The sequence below is a fragment of the Corythoichthys intestinalis genome, chromosome 16 (genome assembly GCF_030265065.1).
Source record: "Corythoichthys intestinalis isolate RoL2023-P3 chromosome 16, ASM3026506v1, whole genome shotgun sequence".
NCBI classification, from domain to species: Eukaryota; Metazoa; Chordata; class Actinopteri; order Syngnathiformes; family Syngnathidae; genus Corythoichthys; species Corythoichthys intestinalis.
In genome coordinates this window covers 5,313,312-5,332,617 of record NC_080410.1, presented here as the reverse complement: position 1 = coordinate 5,332,617, position 19,306 = coordinate 5,313,312, and the positions used below count along the sequence as shown (strand labels likewise).

At 41.9% G+C, this 19,306-nt stretch overlaps 1 protein-coding gene across 2 annotated transcripts in view; it reads right to left on the bottom strand.

Annotated features, from left to right (window-relative positions):
- Nucleotides 1-19,306, bottom strand: part of olfm2a (olfactomedin 2a) — a 236,671-nt gene that overhangs the window by 115,720 nt on the left and 101,645 nt on the right. The window contains exon 1 of one of the 2 annotated variants that reach the window (XM_057817973.1): nucleotides 3,388-3,703. The exons of the other annotated variant lie outside the window; for it this stretch is intronic. Within the exon in view, the coding sequence (XP_057673956.1) occupies nucleotides 3,388-3,531 (144 nt within the window). The 5' untranslated portion in view covers nucleotides 3,532-3,703. Of the gene's footprint in view, nucleotides 1-3,387; nucleotides 3,704-19,306 lie in introns of those variants that run through there. 2 annotated transcript variants of the gene reach the window in all.

The window sequence follows — 19,306 nt, the reverse complement described above, 5'->3', positions numbered from 1 at the left end:
AGTTTGATTTGATCTATTATATTTGGTTTATTGTAATTGGTGAACTGCTGCTTTTACGCTATTTGGAGTTGATTTGATTCATTTAGCTTTAGGTTAGTTTGTATCAATGAAACTCATTCTGTGAGTCAATTTAGTCCCTATCCAATCAATGAAATTACACTAAATCCCAGTTAATTTACCGTATTTTCCGCACTGTAAGGCACACCTAAAAGCCTTCAATATTCGCAAAAGCAGACAATGTGCCTTATAATCCGATGCATCTTATATATGGATCAATATTGGTAAATCATGGCGTGACACTCCCTTTCGCGGACCACCATCTAGTGGATGTATAACTCAACCCCAACCACTACTACTGCTATTACGACTTAAAATGCGCTGCCCCTTTTATATGAAAACAGCTTTAAAGTAGGCCATTCATTGAAGGTGCGCCTTATACGCCGATGTGCCTTATAGTGCGGAAAATACGGGAGTCTTTCGAGATTACATTTTGATTTGGTTTAACGACTTCAATTCATTTAATTCGCCTGATTTTTTTTCTACTTACTTTCAACTTCTAAGTAACCTTTTTGTACTGTAATGTGAAACGGAAGAGGTAATTAACTTATTGACTGCCATTGATGGCGCTAGACATTCATTCGCTGCCAACCCTCCCACTTGAAATGGATTGGAGGTCTACTCCTGACAAACTTATTCCAGTTCACAGAAGATCATCGTCAGAGGTACTGAACGAGTTAAATTTTGCGGTCAGAAAAGAAAGTTTGCTGTAACTTAATAACAGATCAACCTATTTAACTCATATACTAGTACAGGTAGTCCCTGGGTTACAACGTAACCGACTTACGTGATTTCGACTTTACGCAGCCAGAGTCTATTTTGGCGCAGGAAGCATAGAGCAGGTAGTACTTCCACACGGGGGTAAAAGTGCATTTACACACAAAGAGGAACATATTTGTGCACACGAAGAACAGCACACGCAGGGAGAGTGCATTTGCTCTCACGAAAAAGTCTCCCAGCCAGGTGAGAGAGAGAGGGGAATGAATAAAGCTGCAAGCCTACATGCACATTATGCTTGTGAAGCACCCACAAAGGCAACACCTGCATATAACACCTTTTGTACTTGTTGTCTTGTCTCAATGTTTCAATTGTGGTCAAATACTTGGGACGAGTTTATGTGATCGTTTTTGATGATGTGAGGATGCCAACTGATTCATGCTAATCGTTTGTGTGGATTGATATTGCCGTCTCAGTCGCTAGTTATAAGTGCAAATTTGAATTGCTGTTATTGAAGATGAAACTAATTTTATTTCATTTTTATTTTAGTTTAATTCTGCAACTGCTGATGTCATGAGCAGCTAAATAAAGTCAGCAAACCACATGGACATCTGACATCGTCATTTCGGAGCTTAGCTCACTGACTAGCTAGGACTTAGCTCCAAAGTCTTGGCAAGGACAGTACAATGACTTATAATAATGTTTTTGAATAGTTAATTTGAGATTTAGGTAGTATTTAGCAGTACTTAAAAAGTTAATCCCGATTTACGGAAGAATTCGGGTTACATCGCCTGTGTCGGAACGGAACTCGTTCGTAACTCGGGGACTACCTGTATTTGCAGGGTACCTCATATGATAAGATAAAAAGGGTCAAAGGTCACATAGGTAAAAAAGGTAATTCTTTGAATTTGGCTGCTTAGGTGGTGATTCTGTAGTTTCTAAATGATTCACCTGGTTTTCCATTCAATTTATTTGAGACACCATTTGAATCTGCTCCATGTAATTTAAGTTAAATTGGTAATTAATCCATTTCAGTTGATTCGATTTAAAGGTGATTTCATTAAGATTCATCCTTAAACTTGCGGCAGCTTAGTGTGAAGGGTTCAGCGGCAACCCATTTATTCTGTTAGCGGGAGGGGAATTCTCGGTGAAAGTGAGCAGTGGCGGTCGTTTGGACGCAGCAGAAAATCTTGAGTGAATTATCACCAAGGGGCAGGGCCCAAAATTGAGACTTGTTCCATTTTCACAGCGAAGGGGCAGGCGTACTTACATCTGTGCAATCGGGCTTTTTGGGCAGACGCGTGTACGCATATCACTGCCGAAGAAACTTTGATAAATGCACTTTTTTAAAGATTCCCGAGCTCTGGGACACTCGAAAAATGACTCATACCTCTCCCTGCTAAACTAAATGGTACCTAAATCTGTGTTTGTGTGGAAATGTAGTTCACGAACAACAACAAATACTATTCACCTTCTCACCTATTAGAATGCATAACGAAATAATGAAATAGGAAAAGTCGCTTTTTTTGTGCAACAACGAAAAATAAACACATTGGTTGTTGCGACTATCGTAAATAAGCTTGCCGCTTTTCACTATCTTCTACGTCACGCTAGGTGGCTCCTCCCCTTTGGCGCTGGCTGTGGACAGCTCTTCACACTGGGCTATACGCTAGTGTGAAAAGGCCTTTGGAGTATCTATTGCTTTCAATGACAGCCACTGAGTTAAGTCAATTTCCAATTTTCTCAATTCATTTCATCCAATTTGTTTCAGTTCTGCTGATTCAACTTAATGCATTCAACTTTTCAATCACTTTTTTCTGTCAACCCAGAAATTGAATTCGTTTCACTTTAGCTTTGCTTGAGTTTGGTTCAACCCAGATTTAAACTTTCTCATATCGGTTCCAATAATTCGATTACATTAGATCCGATTCTGGTTAGTTGGATTCAAGTCAATTTTTATGCTCTACTTATACACCACTTCGTTTCACCTCACATGAAAAAGCACTTTGCAACGAACAAAGGAGGAAAAAAAATCAAAAAGTCCAACCGAGGAACCTTGAACTGAATCACAAGCCATACGTGACCATCTGCTTTAAGAGGACAAGTGGCGTTTCATCAATTGCGCATTGTCGTCTGGCAAATCCCTTGTGAAACACCCTTTGACAGCTGGCATCTGCTTTTCATCATCATTCACCTTTAACTCTTTCAGTGACATTGACGATGACAGACGTCCAATCACGTGTCTCTTAATCCTTTTGCTGTGAATTTAAAATTAGTGGACATCTTATCCATTTGAATACTATATATACTACTATATATATATGGATTGGACGTCGACTAATGATTAACTCAAGAGTTTGCCCAATTAATTTGAAGTGGGAGGGATGGCAGCGGATAAACAAATTACAATCGCCTTCAGTGAGACTGAAAGAGTTAACCAGTGCATTTGCCCAGATGTCAGCGTTCACTCAGCGTGCATCATTAAGTAAAAACATGCCTCTCACATGCTCCCTTCTCAGCGTATACGACGGACCCTCGCGAGCATCACAACACACAACTCAGATGTCAGCTCGTTCCCTCACTTTTTCCCCCCAAAAAGTAAGTGATACCCACACTAACGATCCTCTCTGAGGTGCCCCCTCTGGAGATGGCGGTCCCGTTGAGTCCGACCAGAGACGGTAGAGTCTGAGACATCCAGTTGGTCACCATGGCCATGGTGCTGAGCACCGCCCCGATCTTTAACATGGGAACGCTCATGTTTGCCTCCTGCGGGGGCCCCTTGGATGGCCCTGCAGCCCACCCTAGAACCTTCTGTTCTCCCGAGCCCGTTTGAGTTCAGTCCGAGCGGGAGAGTATCAGCCAGCCGATGCGTTTAAGGGGCTCGCCGCTTGCTGAGACCTGTTAGAGGAGAGCAGCATCACGCAGGAATCCTCCCTCTCGGAATGACATCCCGAGCCTCACCCCCCGCCCTCCGCCGCCTCTCTCCCTCGCCTCCTCGAGATTCAGAACAGCACATTGGCTGCCTCGCATCTCATCTCCTCCCTAAGAGCTCGTATCCACTCCTTCCCATTTCGCTCTCGCTGACATTTCTCTGTTCTTTTTTATGACTCACAACCTGCCGCGCGTGTGTGCGTGTATCCATATTAGAGGTGCGGACATCAAAGCCCGCGGCTCATTTCACCGATCCGTGCGTGGCTTGTGATTTCCCGGAAGCTTCGACTCCTGTCTTTACTGGATCGAAGCAGGAGGATATTTATAAAGGTTGCTGGTAGCCAGAGGGTCGGGATATTTGCGGGTGGTCCTGCAAGTAGAGTTGCACCGATACTACAGGTCGGCCTAGATGGGATTTTCAAATGTCGATACCGATATCTAAAACATTTTTTTAGCCGATTACCGATATCCAAAGCAGATGTTGTAAGCCAATATTTGAAGTCTTTTTTTTAAACACGTACATTATGAAAGGCATTGTTTTTTTTTTTTTAAATTGCTTCAACAGCTTCAAATATACAATGATGACCTGAGACTTAAAGGATTAATTCGGTCTTGTGCTACCAATGAACGCAGCACTTCTTTACATGATTATGCACACTCATCAAGGAAAGTACATTATTTTCACATTTTTAAACCGACCAGGATGTCATTACAAGATGCAAACAAGTGAGACTGAGAGTTTAAAAGGTTGCTCGCCAGGCAGAAGCTAATGCCAATGCTATCCTCATGCTACGAGTTATATTTAGAGTGTAAGGATCACTCGGCAAACACCTTAAAAGGCAAAAGCAACATTGCATATTCATGCAAGATAAAAAACAATCTTACAATATTTACAAAAAAACGCAAGCCTGATGCTTCCTGTAGCAGCCTGCCTTCAAGCTGCTGCAGTATCCTTCCTGGCTCCTACCATCAGTCAGCAGCGGCTACAGTTGCCCACACAAATGCCCGATCAAAATCCTTTTATCGGCTTGTTTATTTCTTTGTGAATTAGCCCACAGCCAATGTTGGATAAAAGTCCATATATCGGCCTGATATATCGCGCGGGATTGGAGCCCCGACTAGAGCCGGGCGGTATACCGAAAATTTACCGTGACCGAAAATTTTCATGATGACCAACGTAATTTTGACCATGAAGGTAAATTCCGTAATTTAATGAAACAAGAAAATATAGTCTTTTCATCCTGCTTTGACTCTGTGTTGTTCAGCTATGTTCATTCCCCTTTAAGAAAGCAGTCAGTGTGCTTATGTATGAAAGTCACATGGTTATCAGGAACTCAAACAAACAGAAGCCCGGTAGGCTATGCTAGTGGCTAACGCTTCAAGCAAACATGATGGAGTAGGGCTTAAGGGAGCTTTGCCAAACTTTCACCCGGCATTAAGTAGACTCTTGGCCTGCCTCCAGACGGGCTTTCACGCGCTGTCCTCCCTGGTTCTCACAATTTTAGGAGAGGGTGCTTTCAGTGCTTTCTACTGGTAGCCAGGCCACAGGCTAACGCTAGCGGCTAACGCTACAAATAAACGGGATGGAGTCGGATAGCGGCGCTAACCTTGTTGAAATGGCTGAACTTAATGACTGGATTGGACACAGACTGCATCTAGCAATCAGTATGTCGTGTTATTTTGTATCTGTGTGTGTGTGCGTGTGCGTGTGCGTGTGTGTGTGTGTGATTCCTCTGATAGCTTTTATGATGGTAGAGCATTCAGCAAAGTATAATCCAACAGTGAAGCTTAAAATATGACCGTTTAATGGCCACAGATATTTTTCTGTATGTGCTTGCTTTATTCTGTCTCATTACTGCCATTATAAAATCTTAAATGTTTCAGTGGCATAAGAGCAATATAGCTTTAAAGTGGTTGTGTCTGTGTGGGGGGTTCATGTGTGCGTGCATCTAATTAAAAAATACTCAGGAAAAAAAAACCTGAAACCTTGAGGTAAACACTTTTGTTGAGTAATTATGTCACAGCAGCCATTAACAATACGTTGTCTGAAGTGTACTGTTCAAGCTGTACTGTAAGTCATTTGTTTGCACAGTCGTCGTATTGAATTTTATAATGTCCATTGTTCAAGTCCTACAAGTTAATGTTCATACTTGAATTCTTATTGTTTACAAGATATTTTATACACTTTATGTTTAGACTGCATGTACAATTGTTAAATTGAAAATTGGGAAATACAGTGGGGCAAATAAGTATGTAGTCAACCACCAATTGGGCAAGTTCTCCTACTTGAAAAGATTAGAGAGGCCTGTAATTGTTAACATGGGTAAACCTCAACCATGAGAGACAGAATGTGGAAAAAAAAACAGAAAATGACATTGTTTGATTTTTAAAGAATTTATTTCCAAATTAGAGTGGAAAATAAGTATTTGGTCACCTACAAACAAGCAAGATTTCTGGCTGTCAAACAGGTCTAACTTTTAACGAGGTCTAACGAGGTCTAACGAGGCTCCACTCTTTACCTGTATTAATGGCACCTGTTTTAACTCATTATCGGTATAAAAGACACGTGTCCACAATCTCAGTCAGTCACACTCCAAACTCCACTATGGCCCAGACCAAAGAGCTGTTGAAGGACACCGGAGACAAAATTGTAGACCTGCACCAGGCTGGGAAGACTGAATCTGCAATAGGTAAAACGCTTGGTGTAAAGAAATCAACTGTGGGAGCAATTATTAGAAAATGGAAAACATACAAGACCACTGATAATCTCCCTCAATCTGGGGCTCCATGCAAGATCTCACCCCGTGGCGTCAAAATGAAAACAAGAACGGTGAGCAAAAATCCCAGAACCACACGGGGGGACCTAGTGAATGACCTAAAGAGAGCTGGGACCACAGTAACAAAGGCTACGATCAGTAACACAATGCACCGCCAGGGACTCAAATGCTGCACTGCCAGGCGTGTACCCTGCTGAAGCCAGTACACGTCCAGGCCCGTCTGCGGTTTGCTAGAGAGCATTTGGATGATCCAGAAGAGGACTGGGAGAATGTGTTATGGTTAGATGAAACGAAAATAGGACTTTTTGGTAGAAACACAGGTTCTCGTGTTTGGAGGAGAAAGAATACTGAATTGCATCCGAAGAACACCATATCCACTGTGAAGCATGGGGGTGGAAACATCATGCTTTGGGGCTGTATTTCTGCAAACGGACCAGGAAAACTGATCTGTGTAAAGGAAAGAATGAATGGGGCCATGTATCGAGAGATTTTGAGTGAAAACCTCCTACCATCAGCAAGGGCATTGAAGATGAGACGTGGTTGGGTCTTTCAGCATGACAATGATCCCAAACACACAGCCAGGGCAACAAAGGAGTGGCTTCGTAAGAAGCATTTCTAGGTCCTGGAGTGGCCTAGCCAGTCTTCAGGTCTCAACCCCATAGAAAATCTGTGGAGGGAGTTGTAAATCCGTGTTGCCCAACGACAGCCCCAAAACATCACTGCTCTAGAGGAGATCTGCATGGAGGGAAGGGCCAAAATACCTGCAACAGTGTGTGAAAAGCTTGTGAAGAGTTACAGAAAACGTTTGGCCTCCATCATTGCCAACAAAGGGTACATAACAAAGTATTGAGATGAACTTTTGGTATTGACCAATACTTATTTTCCACCATGATTTGCAAATAAATTCTTTAAAAATCAAACAATGTGATTTTTTGGTTTCTTTTTTCCACATTATGTCTCTCATGGTTGAGGTTTGCCCATGTTGGCAATTACAGGCCTCTCTTATATTTTCAAGTGGGAGAACTTGCACAATGGTTGACTAAATACTTATTTGCCCCACTGTAAATCAACGAGAAACGGGTAATTTTTATTTCATGCATTGATTCAGATTTCAAATTATATAACAGTCCGCTTCAGCAAATTTATTGTCATTTATCGTTATCAACGTAAATCTGTTCAATTTACCATGTTACATACTTAAGGCCATATCGCCCAGTCTTAGCCCTGAACCCTCCTACCCCGGCAACTGGCAGCCCAGGCAAAGAGGAAGTCATGCCCCGGGAGCCACACCATAGAAAAAAGTGTGGGACCCACTGAGCTCCCTATTATCGTGGTTGCCAGGTCCCTGACTGGCAGCTATTACCCAGCACCGAGATGGGATTGTGTGGGGAGGTGTATACATTAAAATAGGAGAGCCTATCTTAGGGCAGTGGGACCACCGCATGGAATCCTTTTTTTAATATAGAAAGTTTGTGATGTTTCTTTGGACTTTCAGTGCTTTGGTCTTGACAGCTTGGTTGTGTTGTATTTTATTCTATTAACGTAGTGACAGGCTATTAAACAAGTAGGCAGTCAAATGTTTGCAAACTAATGTTACTAGTTAAGTCTACGTTTTTACTACATGCTCTCAAAATTATTATTATTTTTTTTTTTACAAATCGATCATTAACTTACCTTTGAGCAAGTATAAGTGCCCTTAGATGACTGTCTTGATGTTCAGTTGTTTATGTGGTCGACGACAGAGCCTTATCCATAGGCTTTGAAAAAGGTACAAAAAAAAATTCCTTCTCCCAATCTTTAAGGGTACCTGGTAAGCACCCCATGCACAGCGTTAAACCATCTGGTTTTTGCTATTTTAAAGTTAGAAAAAAATGTTTTTAGTCACGACCACACAGTATTTCTACGCAATTCTATGTTTAGGTGTCCGACTTGATTTGGGGCGTGGTTTTGCGATGGGTCAATTACTTTGCAGTCAAGTAAGTATACAGTAATTTAGAAAATAAAAATGTATATTTTTTCTAAAACATCCTATCGGTACAGTAACAGCATCGGCCAATACCATACAGCCGTGTGTCGGAATCAGGAGCCAAAAAGTGGGACCGGTGAGCCACTAACCACAAGCCGTCGACATAGCTCGAAACGCGTTGCGTCACCCGGCATCATGACGTCTCATTTGTCAACATCCGTCTGTCCTGTTGATGCTCTGAGAATGTCAGGCGTGAACAGTTCGATGGAGGAGGAGATTAAATATCTGCTTGATTTAAAAATGATATCTGATCCGTCACGGCCTTGGGCTTGCAGAATTGTGGTGAACTAGTGGGATTGCTGAAAGATGCTGTCACTCAAGGCAAAACTGGGACTGTAATACCAAATAATGAGTAATGTGTTACAGGGTATTCCGGCAAGTTCCTGATATTGTGCAAATAGCCTCCCATTGGGGGACAATATCAGACCTGCAATCTGTTTCCGCCAACCAGTACCGTTCTGTACAGTATCATTCTTTGTTTCACTCCTTAATGGCCCGAATAATCCAATTAATACATTCCACTTTTCAGCATTATGTCATTGGGGAATCGGTTGCAAGGGGAGGTTTAGTAAAGTTGTGATTGGTTGACAAATTAGACGTACAAAATCATCACGTAAATCGATTTTGATAATTCCGTCAATTGCTGTCCATGCTAAGTCTCCAAACAGTAATTACACAAAACAATAACAGCTGGGTACAGAAGATACATTTAATGAATGAATCAATGAGACTATGCTCCATTTCCCAGCATTCTGAACAAAGCAAAGGCAGAAAAGGGAGAAAAAGAGATGAACTTGAATTGAAAAAGTTTGGAATAGCCAATGCATCCCACAAAAAGGCACTAAGCAAAGCATTGCTTATTTCTAAATGAAATACCTTAACTCACTTCAACATGCTTCTTGACACCAAGATGCCACCATCTGTTTTGTTCCTAGTAAGCTTACTGATAATGCTAAGGATTTTGGATGGACTTTGCGCTAGCTGGCAGCCCACTACCCCATTATCACCGTATTTTCTGGACTATAAGTCCTACTTTTTTCATCGTTGGGCTGGGCCTGTGACTTATACTCAGGCGTGACTTTTTTTTTCACCTTGACCGCCGACAGTCGGAGATCTTGTTCTTTAGGTTAACGTTTCAGAAAAACTTAATGGTACGTTAAAAGATGCATATTTTGCCTGTTGTTCTCCATTTTGCAACTATTCATTTAAAGAGATCCATGGATAGAAAGACTTTTAGTTCTTAAAGATAAACGTTATTATGACAATTTTAATATGATAATTTGATACTGAACCCCCTCATGATGTTTTCGTTTTTATACAATTTGTAAAATTCGTTTAACTAGTAGGTCACTATTGTTGTTGTCGTCGCAGAGCGGTGACATCACATGGTTTCGAAGCCGGGCTTCCAGAGTATGACTCTAGCGACATAAACATGTCATCTGTTCAACCCTTTCAATTTGAACCCGAGAGGAACATTAATGAGCATGACAGCACTGTCGATATTTCACAAAACGAGTAGCAAAAGCAAAATGAACAGGAAAGACGGGATGAGACGTGATGAGAGTAGGGGAAAAAAAAAAAAAAAAAACGGTGTTCTGCCAAAATGTGCTACACCGGCGAAACGTCCTACAAGAGGCAAATTTGACACCCAGATGCATACAGACAGAACATACTAAAGATGCCTTAAGAAAATACTTAACTCATTTGCTCCCAAAAACGTATAAATACGTTCTATTTTTAATTGCTTCAGTGTCCCAAAAACTTCTTTATACATATGTCTTTTGCGCTTTTTTTTTTCTTTTTTTTTTTTTTTTTTTTTTTTTAACAAGAGGCATCAATAGGTTCCGGTCTATCTAAAATATAATGCACAAAGCTCAAAACCCCTTTTAAAGCAATAAAACTGGCCACTGGAGGTCAGTAGCGCATTTGGTAAGAACTCATCTCGGGCCAAGAAAGGAAGTGAAGAAAAATAGTCAGGAAACGGAAGTTGAAGGGATCTTGTGAGGACGCGTGAGAATTTGAGAAAAATGTGGAGAGCGATCAGGAAAAAAAAGGCAAACGACACTGGAGGAAGGTTTTGAAAAGAAAACAAAACCACCGACAAAGAAGGATTCAAAAAAATCTATCTTGATGAGATGGACGGTGACGTCCACAACAGCGTCAGGTTCCACACGCATTCTGCGGAGCTCACCTTGCGTTACTCCTTAGCCCGAGGTTGAAACCACCGATGAAGATGATGAAAAAACTGAGACCGATCTTGATCTGGACCCATCAGATTAGCCACGGGAGCAGCTGAGAGCCTTCCCCGTTGTTATTTGCGCAAATAGTTCGTTCAACAGTTCAATAGTTTAAAGTTATGTGTAATAATGTGGCGCCTGCTCGGGGTGCGGGGTGGTGCTCGGGGTGCGGGGTGGTGCGCAGTGGGTGGGAGGGGGGTGGGCGGTCGCGGAGGCGCCGTGGGTGGTCTGGGGCGGGGATTGATCGGGGCCCTGACGCTTCTTCCGCCCTGGGGCCGGTGGTTCTGGTGGACGGTGCCACGCCCGCGGGAGCCTGCCTCTTAACTCACGCACTTCTCACTTCGGCAATGTAAATATTTTTCACCCTGGCACTTACATGCTCATACATTTCTCCGGGGAGAGTTGGGACGGGGCTTTACAATCCCAGCCCGACTCCCCCCTGTTTTTAATGCACCACACACCAAGGTTGTGGGATGGTTGGGACCTGTTGGGGGGGGGGGGGGGGGCTCACGGCTGCCTCCTCACCACAGGCCCCGCCATCCCTGCACCTTTTTTAAATGCACCACACACATCATACTCCACAGGAGAGCTCCGGCAAAGGGCGGTGGGATGGGTGGCTGGACATAAACTCCATGCTGCGGTCCCACTGCCCCAAGCCAAGCTCTCCTATTTTAATGCATACATTGCACTACCCTCCCCTCACACCCCCATCACGGTGCTGGGTGATGGCTGCCAGTCGGGAACCTGGCAGCCACAGTAATAGGGTGGTAGGTGGGTCCCACACTTTTTCTATATGGCGTGGCTCCCGGGGTGTGGCCTCCCCTCTGCCTCGGCTGCCGGCCGCGGGAGGGGGTTGGGGGGTCGGGTCTCCGATCTTGCATCGCCCCGTGGCAGTTCCTAGGCGTGCTCCTGCCTCCGCCTTCCCCTCTCTTCTCTGGCTGGGCATCCGCCCTGCGCCCCATCGCGGGTCGCTGGCTGGGCGCCGGTGTATCAGCGGGGTGTCGCCTGCACCGGCGGGGGACCCTGCCTTGCCTGGGGCTTGGTGGGCCGCTGGGGGTCCCGTGGCGTGGCGTGCCGTGCCGGTTGGGGGGCTGTGGCTGTGGCTCGTGGCCCGGGTGGGCGGGCGGGGGTGGGTGTAGGCGTGGGGTTGGTGATGCGTCCCCTCCTGCCATCCCTGAAGGCCGGTTAATGGGCGCGAGGGTGGCCCAGCGGACCACCCTGGGTCCCGGGGGGGGGGGCGGTGGCTCCTTTGCTGGGCGGCGGGAGGAGGGATGGGCTGGCTGCGCATGGCCCCCCCATCCCCCCGCCCGCCCTCCCTCCCCGGGCTGGCTGGGTGGGGGCCGTGGCCCTGGGTTGGCGCCCGCGCGGTTTCTCCGCCCGTCTGCGTGGCTGTCGCGTGCCCGGTGGGGCTTGCGTGCTGCTGGATGTGGTAGGGCATGCTCGGGTTGGGGGTTCCGGTGCCGGGATTGGCGATGTGGCGGCGTAGGGTTGGTCGCCAACGGGCTTACACTCATAAGAGATTCACACGATTACTGGGTTCTAGATCACAGAACTGATTTGTGTACACTCTACCCCTTTCAATCACTTAGCTTATAGTCTTATAGACACCCCCACCCCCATTCTCCTCTTTCACTGGCCAATAGGCCCCCACATGGTGTAAACCGGAAATACATCTCGCTGACGATAGCACCAGCATATTAGTAACTAGTTTAGATGTTCAATGTATTTCCTGTTGTTGTTTGTGTATGTGTTTCTTTTCTTTCTTCTCTTGTATTTCTTTTCTTCTGTCTCCCCATAATCCCTTCCTGTTCGCTGCTTTGTCATAATAAAAAGGTATTTTGAATGATCACAATGGGAGTATGTCAGACTCTCAATGTGAAAAATTAAAACTGTTCAGAATCCGGGCACTTAGACTTCCATTCTCTGTGTCAAACAGCTGAACAGGACAGGTTTAAAAAAAAAAAAAGTAAATAAAAAAAAAAATAAATAAATAAAGTTATGTGTAAATAAGTTGTTACTTTGCGATCAAAAGCTCTATTTGTCTTGTTGTTTATCTTATTTTGTAAAAGGAAAACATTATTCAGATTTCTGGGATGTAACTAAAGCAAAAATAGCTGTGTATGAGTCAAAATTATGTTTGAAATGTATGCTTTCACAAAAAGCTCAATTTTTTCGTCTTTTCCTCAGAAATTGGAAAATTGCTCAAACTAAGCTATTTTCTAATGCTGATTTCTAAAGAATGGAAAACGATATGAACTAACTTTTTTACTGCTGAAAGAACAGAGTCTCATCTTTCTTTTGGTGGGTTCCATGTTTATATAGCAATAGAACAGAATTTTCTGTGGGCCTTGCAAAATTAGTCAAAATCCAGTAAAACGGCCGGGGCCGAAGGGCCTTGCTCCGGTGAAAATGGCTGGGAGTGAATGAGTTAAACATAGTAATATCAAATAAGGTTCGTTTAAATATGCTACATGACTAATGTGGTCAGCAGATCAACAATCTGCTTTATTGCTACCACAAGAAAACACACTGCTTAAAAGTATGAGAGGGAAACACGTGCAAAAAGTATTTTGAAGCAATTAAAAGGTAATCAAAGAATCAATAAAAATACAAATGGTAAGTACTCGCCGCTTTTAACCGATGAGCACATGTGTTGGACGTCTCGCCGTGTAGAAGGAATTGCAGTAAACCGGGAGTATTCGTCGAGTGACAGTGACCATCTATGTCATCTATCCGAGCGTCCATAAAACATGGCGCCCTCCGCAGGTCAAAACATGTACTAAATATTATAGATTTTTAAATCAATGGCAATATTTTATGTTTCTAATAACATATTTTAGTAAAAGAGAACAATTGTGGCTTATCAGAGCCTACAAGTCTTTAAGTCCGAGGTTCCCTTTAAAGCATTACTTCTCAAATAGTGGTGCGCACCCCCCGAGGGGGGCGCAGAGCGATGCCGGGGGTGGTGCATGTGACCTTGGAGAACATACTTTTTTCTCGTAGTACAATAAAGTGTAATTGCAAATCCACTCAGTGGGTGGCAGTGGCACTCTCATTTTCAGAGTGTGCACAGTATTTTTGAGCTAAACGAGCATACAGTAAAGAGCAGTGGAGATTTGAAGCGCGTAGACAAGGAAATATGAAGACGCGTATGTAGCGTTTGGCTTTGACTTTTAATACAGTGGGAGACGAGGAATGACTGTTTGTGTCCACTGCAAACACGTCTGTTTACTGTGTCTAAAAAGCAGACAGCAGGAAGCCAAATTAATTAAGACATCACTTAAAGACAGACCTCAATCACATTGATAAGCCGCTTTTTTTTCTCAGCGAAAAAGTGTCAAATTTTGCCAACAATCAATCATCCCGCTTTGTCAGTGTTACATCAGTAAACCAGCATCATATACTGTAAGGTGGCATACAGAGTTGCTCAGTGCAAAATAACCCCACACCATAGCAAAGGAGCTGATACTGCCTGCAGCAAAAATAAAAACAGTCCCTCTGTCTAATGACACTGTCGTTTTTCTTCTATTAATTTTGTTTTTTTTCGGTCAAATTGTTTGGCATATCGTCATGAGTTAATGTTGCTAATCAATTTGAATTAATTACTATTTATTGATTTAATTTCATAGTATCAAATGGTAAAAAATGTACCGTGAGTGTATTTTTACACTTTGTTTTTTTTTGTGTTTTTTTTTAAATTCAGGCAAATTGATGTGATTAAGTCTTTTCTGTTACAAACAAACAAAACAATTTTAATCAAGTTATACTTTATTGGCATTTCGACTATATTACTTTTCTTTAATTTTAAAAAGGAATTTTAAGCAGAGGTGTACTCATAATAATAATAATAATATTATATACTATTCACAGTGGAGGCAGATAGTTGAGGTTGCACAAAATGTTTACATCTTCCTTGGGGGCGTAACAGAAAATTGAGAAGCACTGCTTTAAAGTATAGTTTTTTTTTCTTGGTCTCTGATTAATTAAGAAAAAATAAAAAGCCCCCCAAAATGTGATTTATACTACAGTGCGACCTTTTTTTTTTTTTTTTCTGTCACGCCAGGGGCAGGGTTCTGTCCTGTATATTGTCGTGTCTCTTCCTGTTTTATTTTGAAGCCTTACTTTCCTGTTTCCACCGCTCACCCTTCCTGCTGCCTTACCTGTCTCTGATTGTGATTATTGAGATTCAGTTTGTTCCCGCCTCTGAGCATCAACATTTTAATAAACACTGAGAACTCTGCATCTGCTCCATTTAATTTTCTCTCTCTCTCTCTCTCTCTCTCTCTCTCTCTCTCTCTCTCTCTCTCTCTCTCTCTCTCTCTCTCTCTCTCTCTCTCTCTCTCTCTCCATTCATTTTCCATGCCGCTTTTCCTCACGAGGGTCATGGAGGTGCTGGAGCCTATCCCAGCTAACTACGGGCAGTCGGCTGGAGCACAAGGAGACATACAACCATTCACTCACCCACTCATACCTGAGGAAAATTTAGAGTGTTCAATCAGCCTACCATGCATGTTTTTGGGATGTGGAAGGGAACCAGAGTTCCCGGAGAAATCCCACGCAGGCATGGGGAGAACATGCAAACTCAACACAGGAAGGCCAAAGCCCGGAATTGAACCCTTGATCTCAGAACTGTGAGGCGGACGTGCTAACCACTCAGCCACCGTATGTGTGTGTGCATATATATATATATACGTACATGTATATACTATATAGTTTGAAATAAAGTGATGATAAAACAGAAATACTGGTAAATTACATTTAAATAAAATCAAAAAAAGGGTCAAATTTACTATTTTTAAAATGTTTGATTGTATTTTCTGCACTATAAGGTGCACTTAAACGCCTTCAAGTTTCTCAAAAGCCAAAAGTGCGCCTAATGTACTGGTTAATCATGGCATGACAGTCCCTTTACCGCAGTTCCATCTATTAGATGCATAAGGCAACCCCAACCACAACAACTACTACTACTACTACAACTAATGCTGCATCTTATAATGCGGTGCATCCTATATATGGAAACAACTTTTAAAAAGGCCATTCATGGAAGGTGTGCCATCTCGTGCGGAAAATATGGTAAACATTTTAACATAAAAAAAGACAATAATTACTGTTTTGCCCCCCGCTTTTTTATTTAAAATATGATTTTTCATTTGCCACCCCCCCAAAAAAAAACATTAAAAAGACATATATATATTTATAAATATTTATATATTTTTTCTTTTCTTTAAAAAGTCAAATGCTTTTGACACTTACAGACATCAAATCCATTTGGTCCGGGATGGCTGGCCTTTAGTGATCAAGTTTCACTGTCATTGAGGACGGCAGACGTCCACTCCAATTTCACTGGGGGCTGGCAACAGTCGAACAATGGCTCCCAGTCAAAATGGATTGGACGCCTGGCGTTGTCAAGGACAACTAATGTGTTACGTTGACATAGAGCAGAATGTGTGACAAACAATCACAATTCTGAGGTCTATTTCATGATTGTTTGGAAATTCTTTTGTTCATTTTGGCCACTAAAAATGGAACACATGTCGCAAATGGCCCCCTAGCTACAGTTTGAACACCCCTGATTTGATATGTAATGGTATGAATACCTGTATGATGGGATGTCACCTCATCACTGACAATACTGTCACAGTCTGACAGCAAGCAGCAAGCCTAATGATGCAAGAAGGAAGGCTCTCTCATAGTGTCAGGTGATCTCCCTTCCCAGCTTCTGCTCTGTTGACTTATTCATCGTCCCACCTATCCGGACCCCAACCTCCACCCGTCATACCGAATGAGTGATATGAGCGCCTTTGGGTGTGCCCGACTGTCACATGACAAGAGACAACTACCCCCACCCCCCACCCCTCCAAAAAGAGAAAAAAAATCTAATTAAAAAATAAATAAAAATGTCAGCAGTCCTCACCTCACCTGCAGGCTAACCTTGTTAGGCTTCCTTGCAGTCAGAGTGCAACAGTGCCCTCACGTGGCTTAATGCGGGACTATATGTCATCTCTGACCTCTCTTTTTTCAATTAACATAGTACAACCACTACAGCTCAACCAGTTTACATGAGATACAACTACATAAGCAAATTTACAATATAAGCAATGTAAAAATGTATATAGTATATAATGCCAATAGAAGAAAAATGTCATTTCAATCTTGGAGAAAATAATACTACAAAAATGTACATTGTATTCCTAATTATTCGTTAAGTACAGTATTTCTAATATAAAAAAATCAAGCACCGACCTACACTTTAGATATTCATTATTATTATTAGTATACATCTATTTTTTATTAGATGAAAAATATTGAAATACATATTAATTTAGAAATGAAGTTTGGTGAATATGACATTTTCCTAATGTTGAAATTAATAATTGCATCTATTTTATTTTAATCTATTGGACTCAAATACAGTAATAGATTCCCATCCAACACATTCTTACATTAGGTTTTGCATATGATGTACAAGGTATTTCCAAAATGTAGAACTAATGGGGCAACCACAAGATACTGTAAATGAGTCACATTTTCAGAAACTTTTTTACTAAAGGAACTTTTGTTGTCAACATCAAGTTATCATGCCATGTATACATTAGCTGGGTCTACATTATGCACAATCTTAAAATGTAATATATGTAGTAATTAAGCAGCAAGCGACACTCCATCTGATGTGAAAAAACTGGGCACTCAAAAACAATTTTCCCCGAGTTGTTATTTTCTTATCTTTGTGTAAAGATTTTCTGTTGAGCTCGTCAAGTGCAAACCTGGTGGCAGGTAGATGTCACGTCACCTTTTGGCAGTACATGAAGGATATAAAGGAGGGCATGTGGCAGGCTTGTTTAGTGTCACGTTTGCTAAGTGTCAAAACAGCACAAATACAGCAATACAAGATCCAAGAACTAGAATACCCTCAAGTACAGTGTGTATAAATAGGAGGATGGCCCTCCCCGGTCATGTAAAGATGAAATTAATTATCTTTTAGATCAAATAAAAGAAACTGCAAGCATTTTTATAGTGTCAAGCTAACCATTACTTAGCACAAACAGTCACGTTTTATGTAACAGGATTTCAGGGTTTTGGTCTAATATATTAGCCCACTACTTCTCTCTCTCTTTAGAACTAATCTAGTTAACTCATTTGCTCCCAAAAATGTATAAATATGTTCTATTTTGAATTCTTTCAGTGTCCCAAAGACGTATTTTATACGTCTTTTACATGTTTTTTTTTGTTTTTTTTTAGAGCAGACATCTCTGGGTTCTGATTCAATTCAGCGCCAAAGCATAAAGCTGAAAATCCATTTTAAAGCAATAAAACTGGCCACTAGAGGTCAGTAGCGCATTTGGTAAGACCCACAACCCGATTCAATGGCAACGAATGGCCGGGCCATACAGCCTGGGCGCCGGCAGAAGATGACCGAATGGCGTCCAGGATGCCAGTCGCTGGACGACCAAGCAGAACGACCGCCGCCACCAGTGCAGCGGACGATGCCGCTGAGTCCGTGCTGCTCGCCAAGCAGACCCCGCAGAGACTCAGAAAAATCCATCTTTATGAGACAGGCGGCAATGAGGGAACAACAGCGTCATCTTTCAGTTAGTTATGTGTAAATAAATTGTTATTTTGCGATCAAAAGCTCTACTTGTCTTGTTGTTTATGTTATTTTGTAAAAGGAAAACATTATTCAGATGTTTGGGATATATCTAAAGCAAAAAATAGCTGTGTTAAAGTCAAAGTTATTTTTGAAATGTATGCTTTCACAAAAAGCTTAATTTCTCTGTTTTTTTCATCAGAAATTGGAAAATTGCTTAAACTAAGCTATTTTCTAATGCTGATTTCTAAAGAATGGAAAAAGATATGAACTTACTTTTTCCTGCTGAAAGAAAAGAGTACTCTTTCTTTCCGTGGGTTCCATGTTTATATAGCAATAGAACAGAATTTCTGTTGGCCTTGCAAAATCAGTCAAAATCCAGTAAAACAGCCGGGAGCGAAGGGGGTCGCACCGGTGAAAATGGCTGGGAGTAAATAAGTTAATTAGTTAATTTGACCTACAAAATTTTTTTCTGTACCATTTTTCAACGTAACTCAGCCACAAATGCAAATGAGCTGCAGGTGTCTAGAAAAATTCTTTCAAATAATGTTTTGAACAATATCTATTCTTGAATTAAGAACGTTGCTGACCTTTCAAAGCTTTTTAAAGATTAAATAAACTAATTTATTGCTTAAAATATTTCTTTTAAGCTAATTTTCCGCTAGCTATTTTTATTATTTCAGGAAATCTGAGTAAAAATTTACTTGAAGAACTGGCAGATAATTTCACTTATTTCTTGTAGATTTACACTGAAAACGAGGGAATTTACCTAGTTTTAAGGAGGTTTGTTTTTGCAGTGTAGCTGCTCAGACACAGAAAATAGGAATCTTCAGTGTCCTTATTGTCTGAACAGTTTTAATGTAGGAGTTACAGTTGTGGTCAAAAGTTTACATACACTTGTGAAGAACATAATGTCATGGCTCTCTTGAGTTTCCAGTTATTTCTACAACTCTGATTTTTCTCCGATAGAGTGATT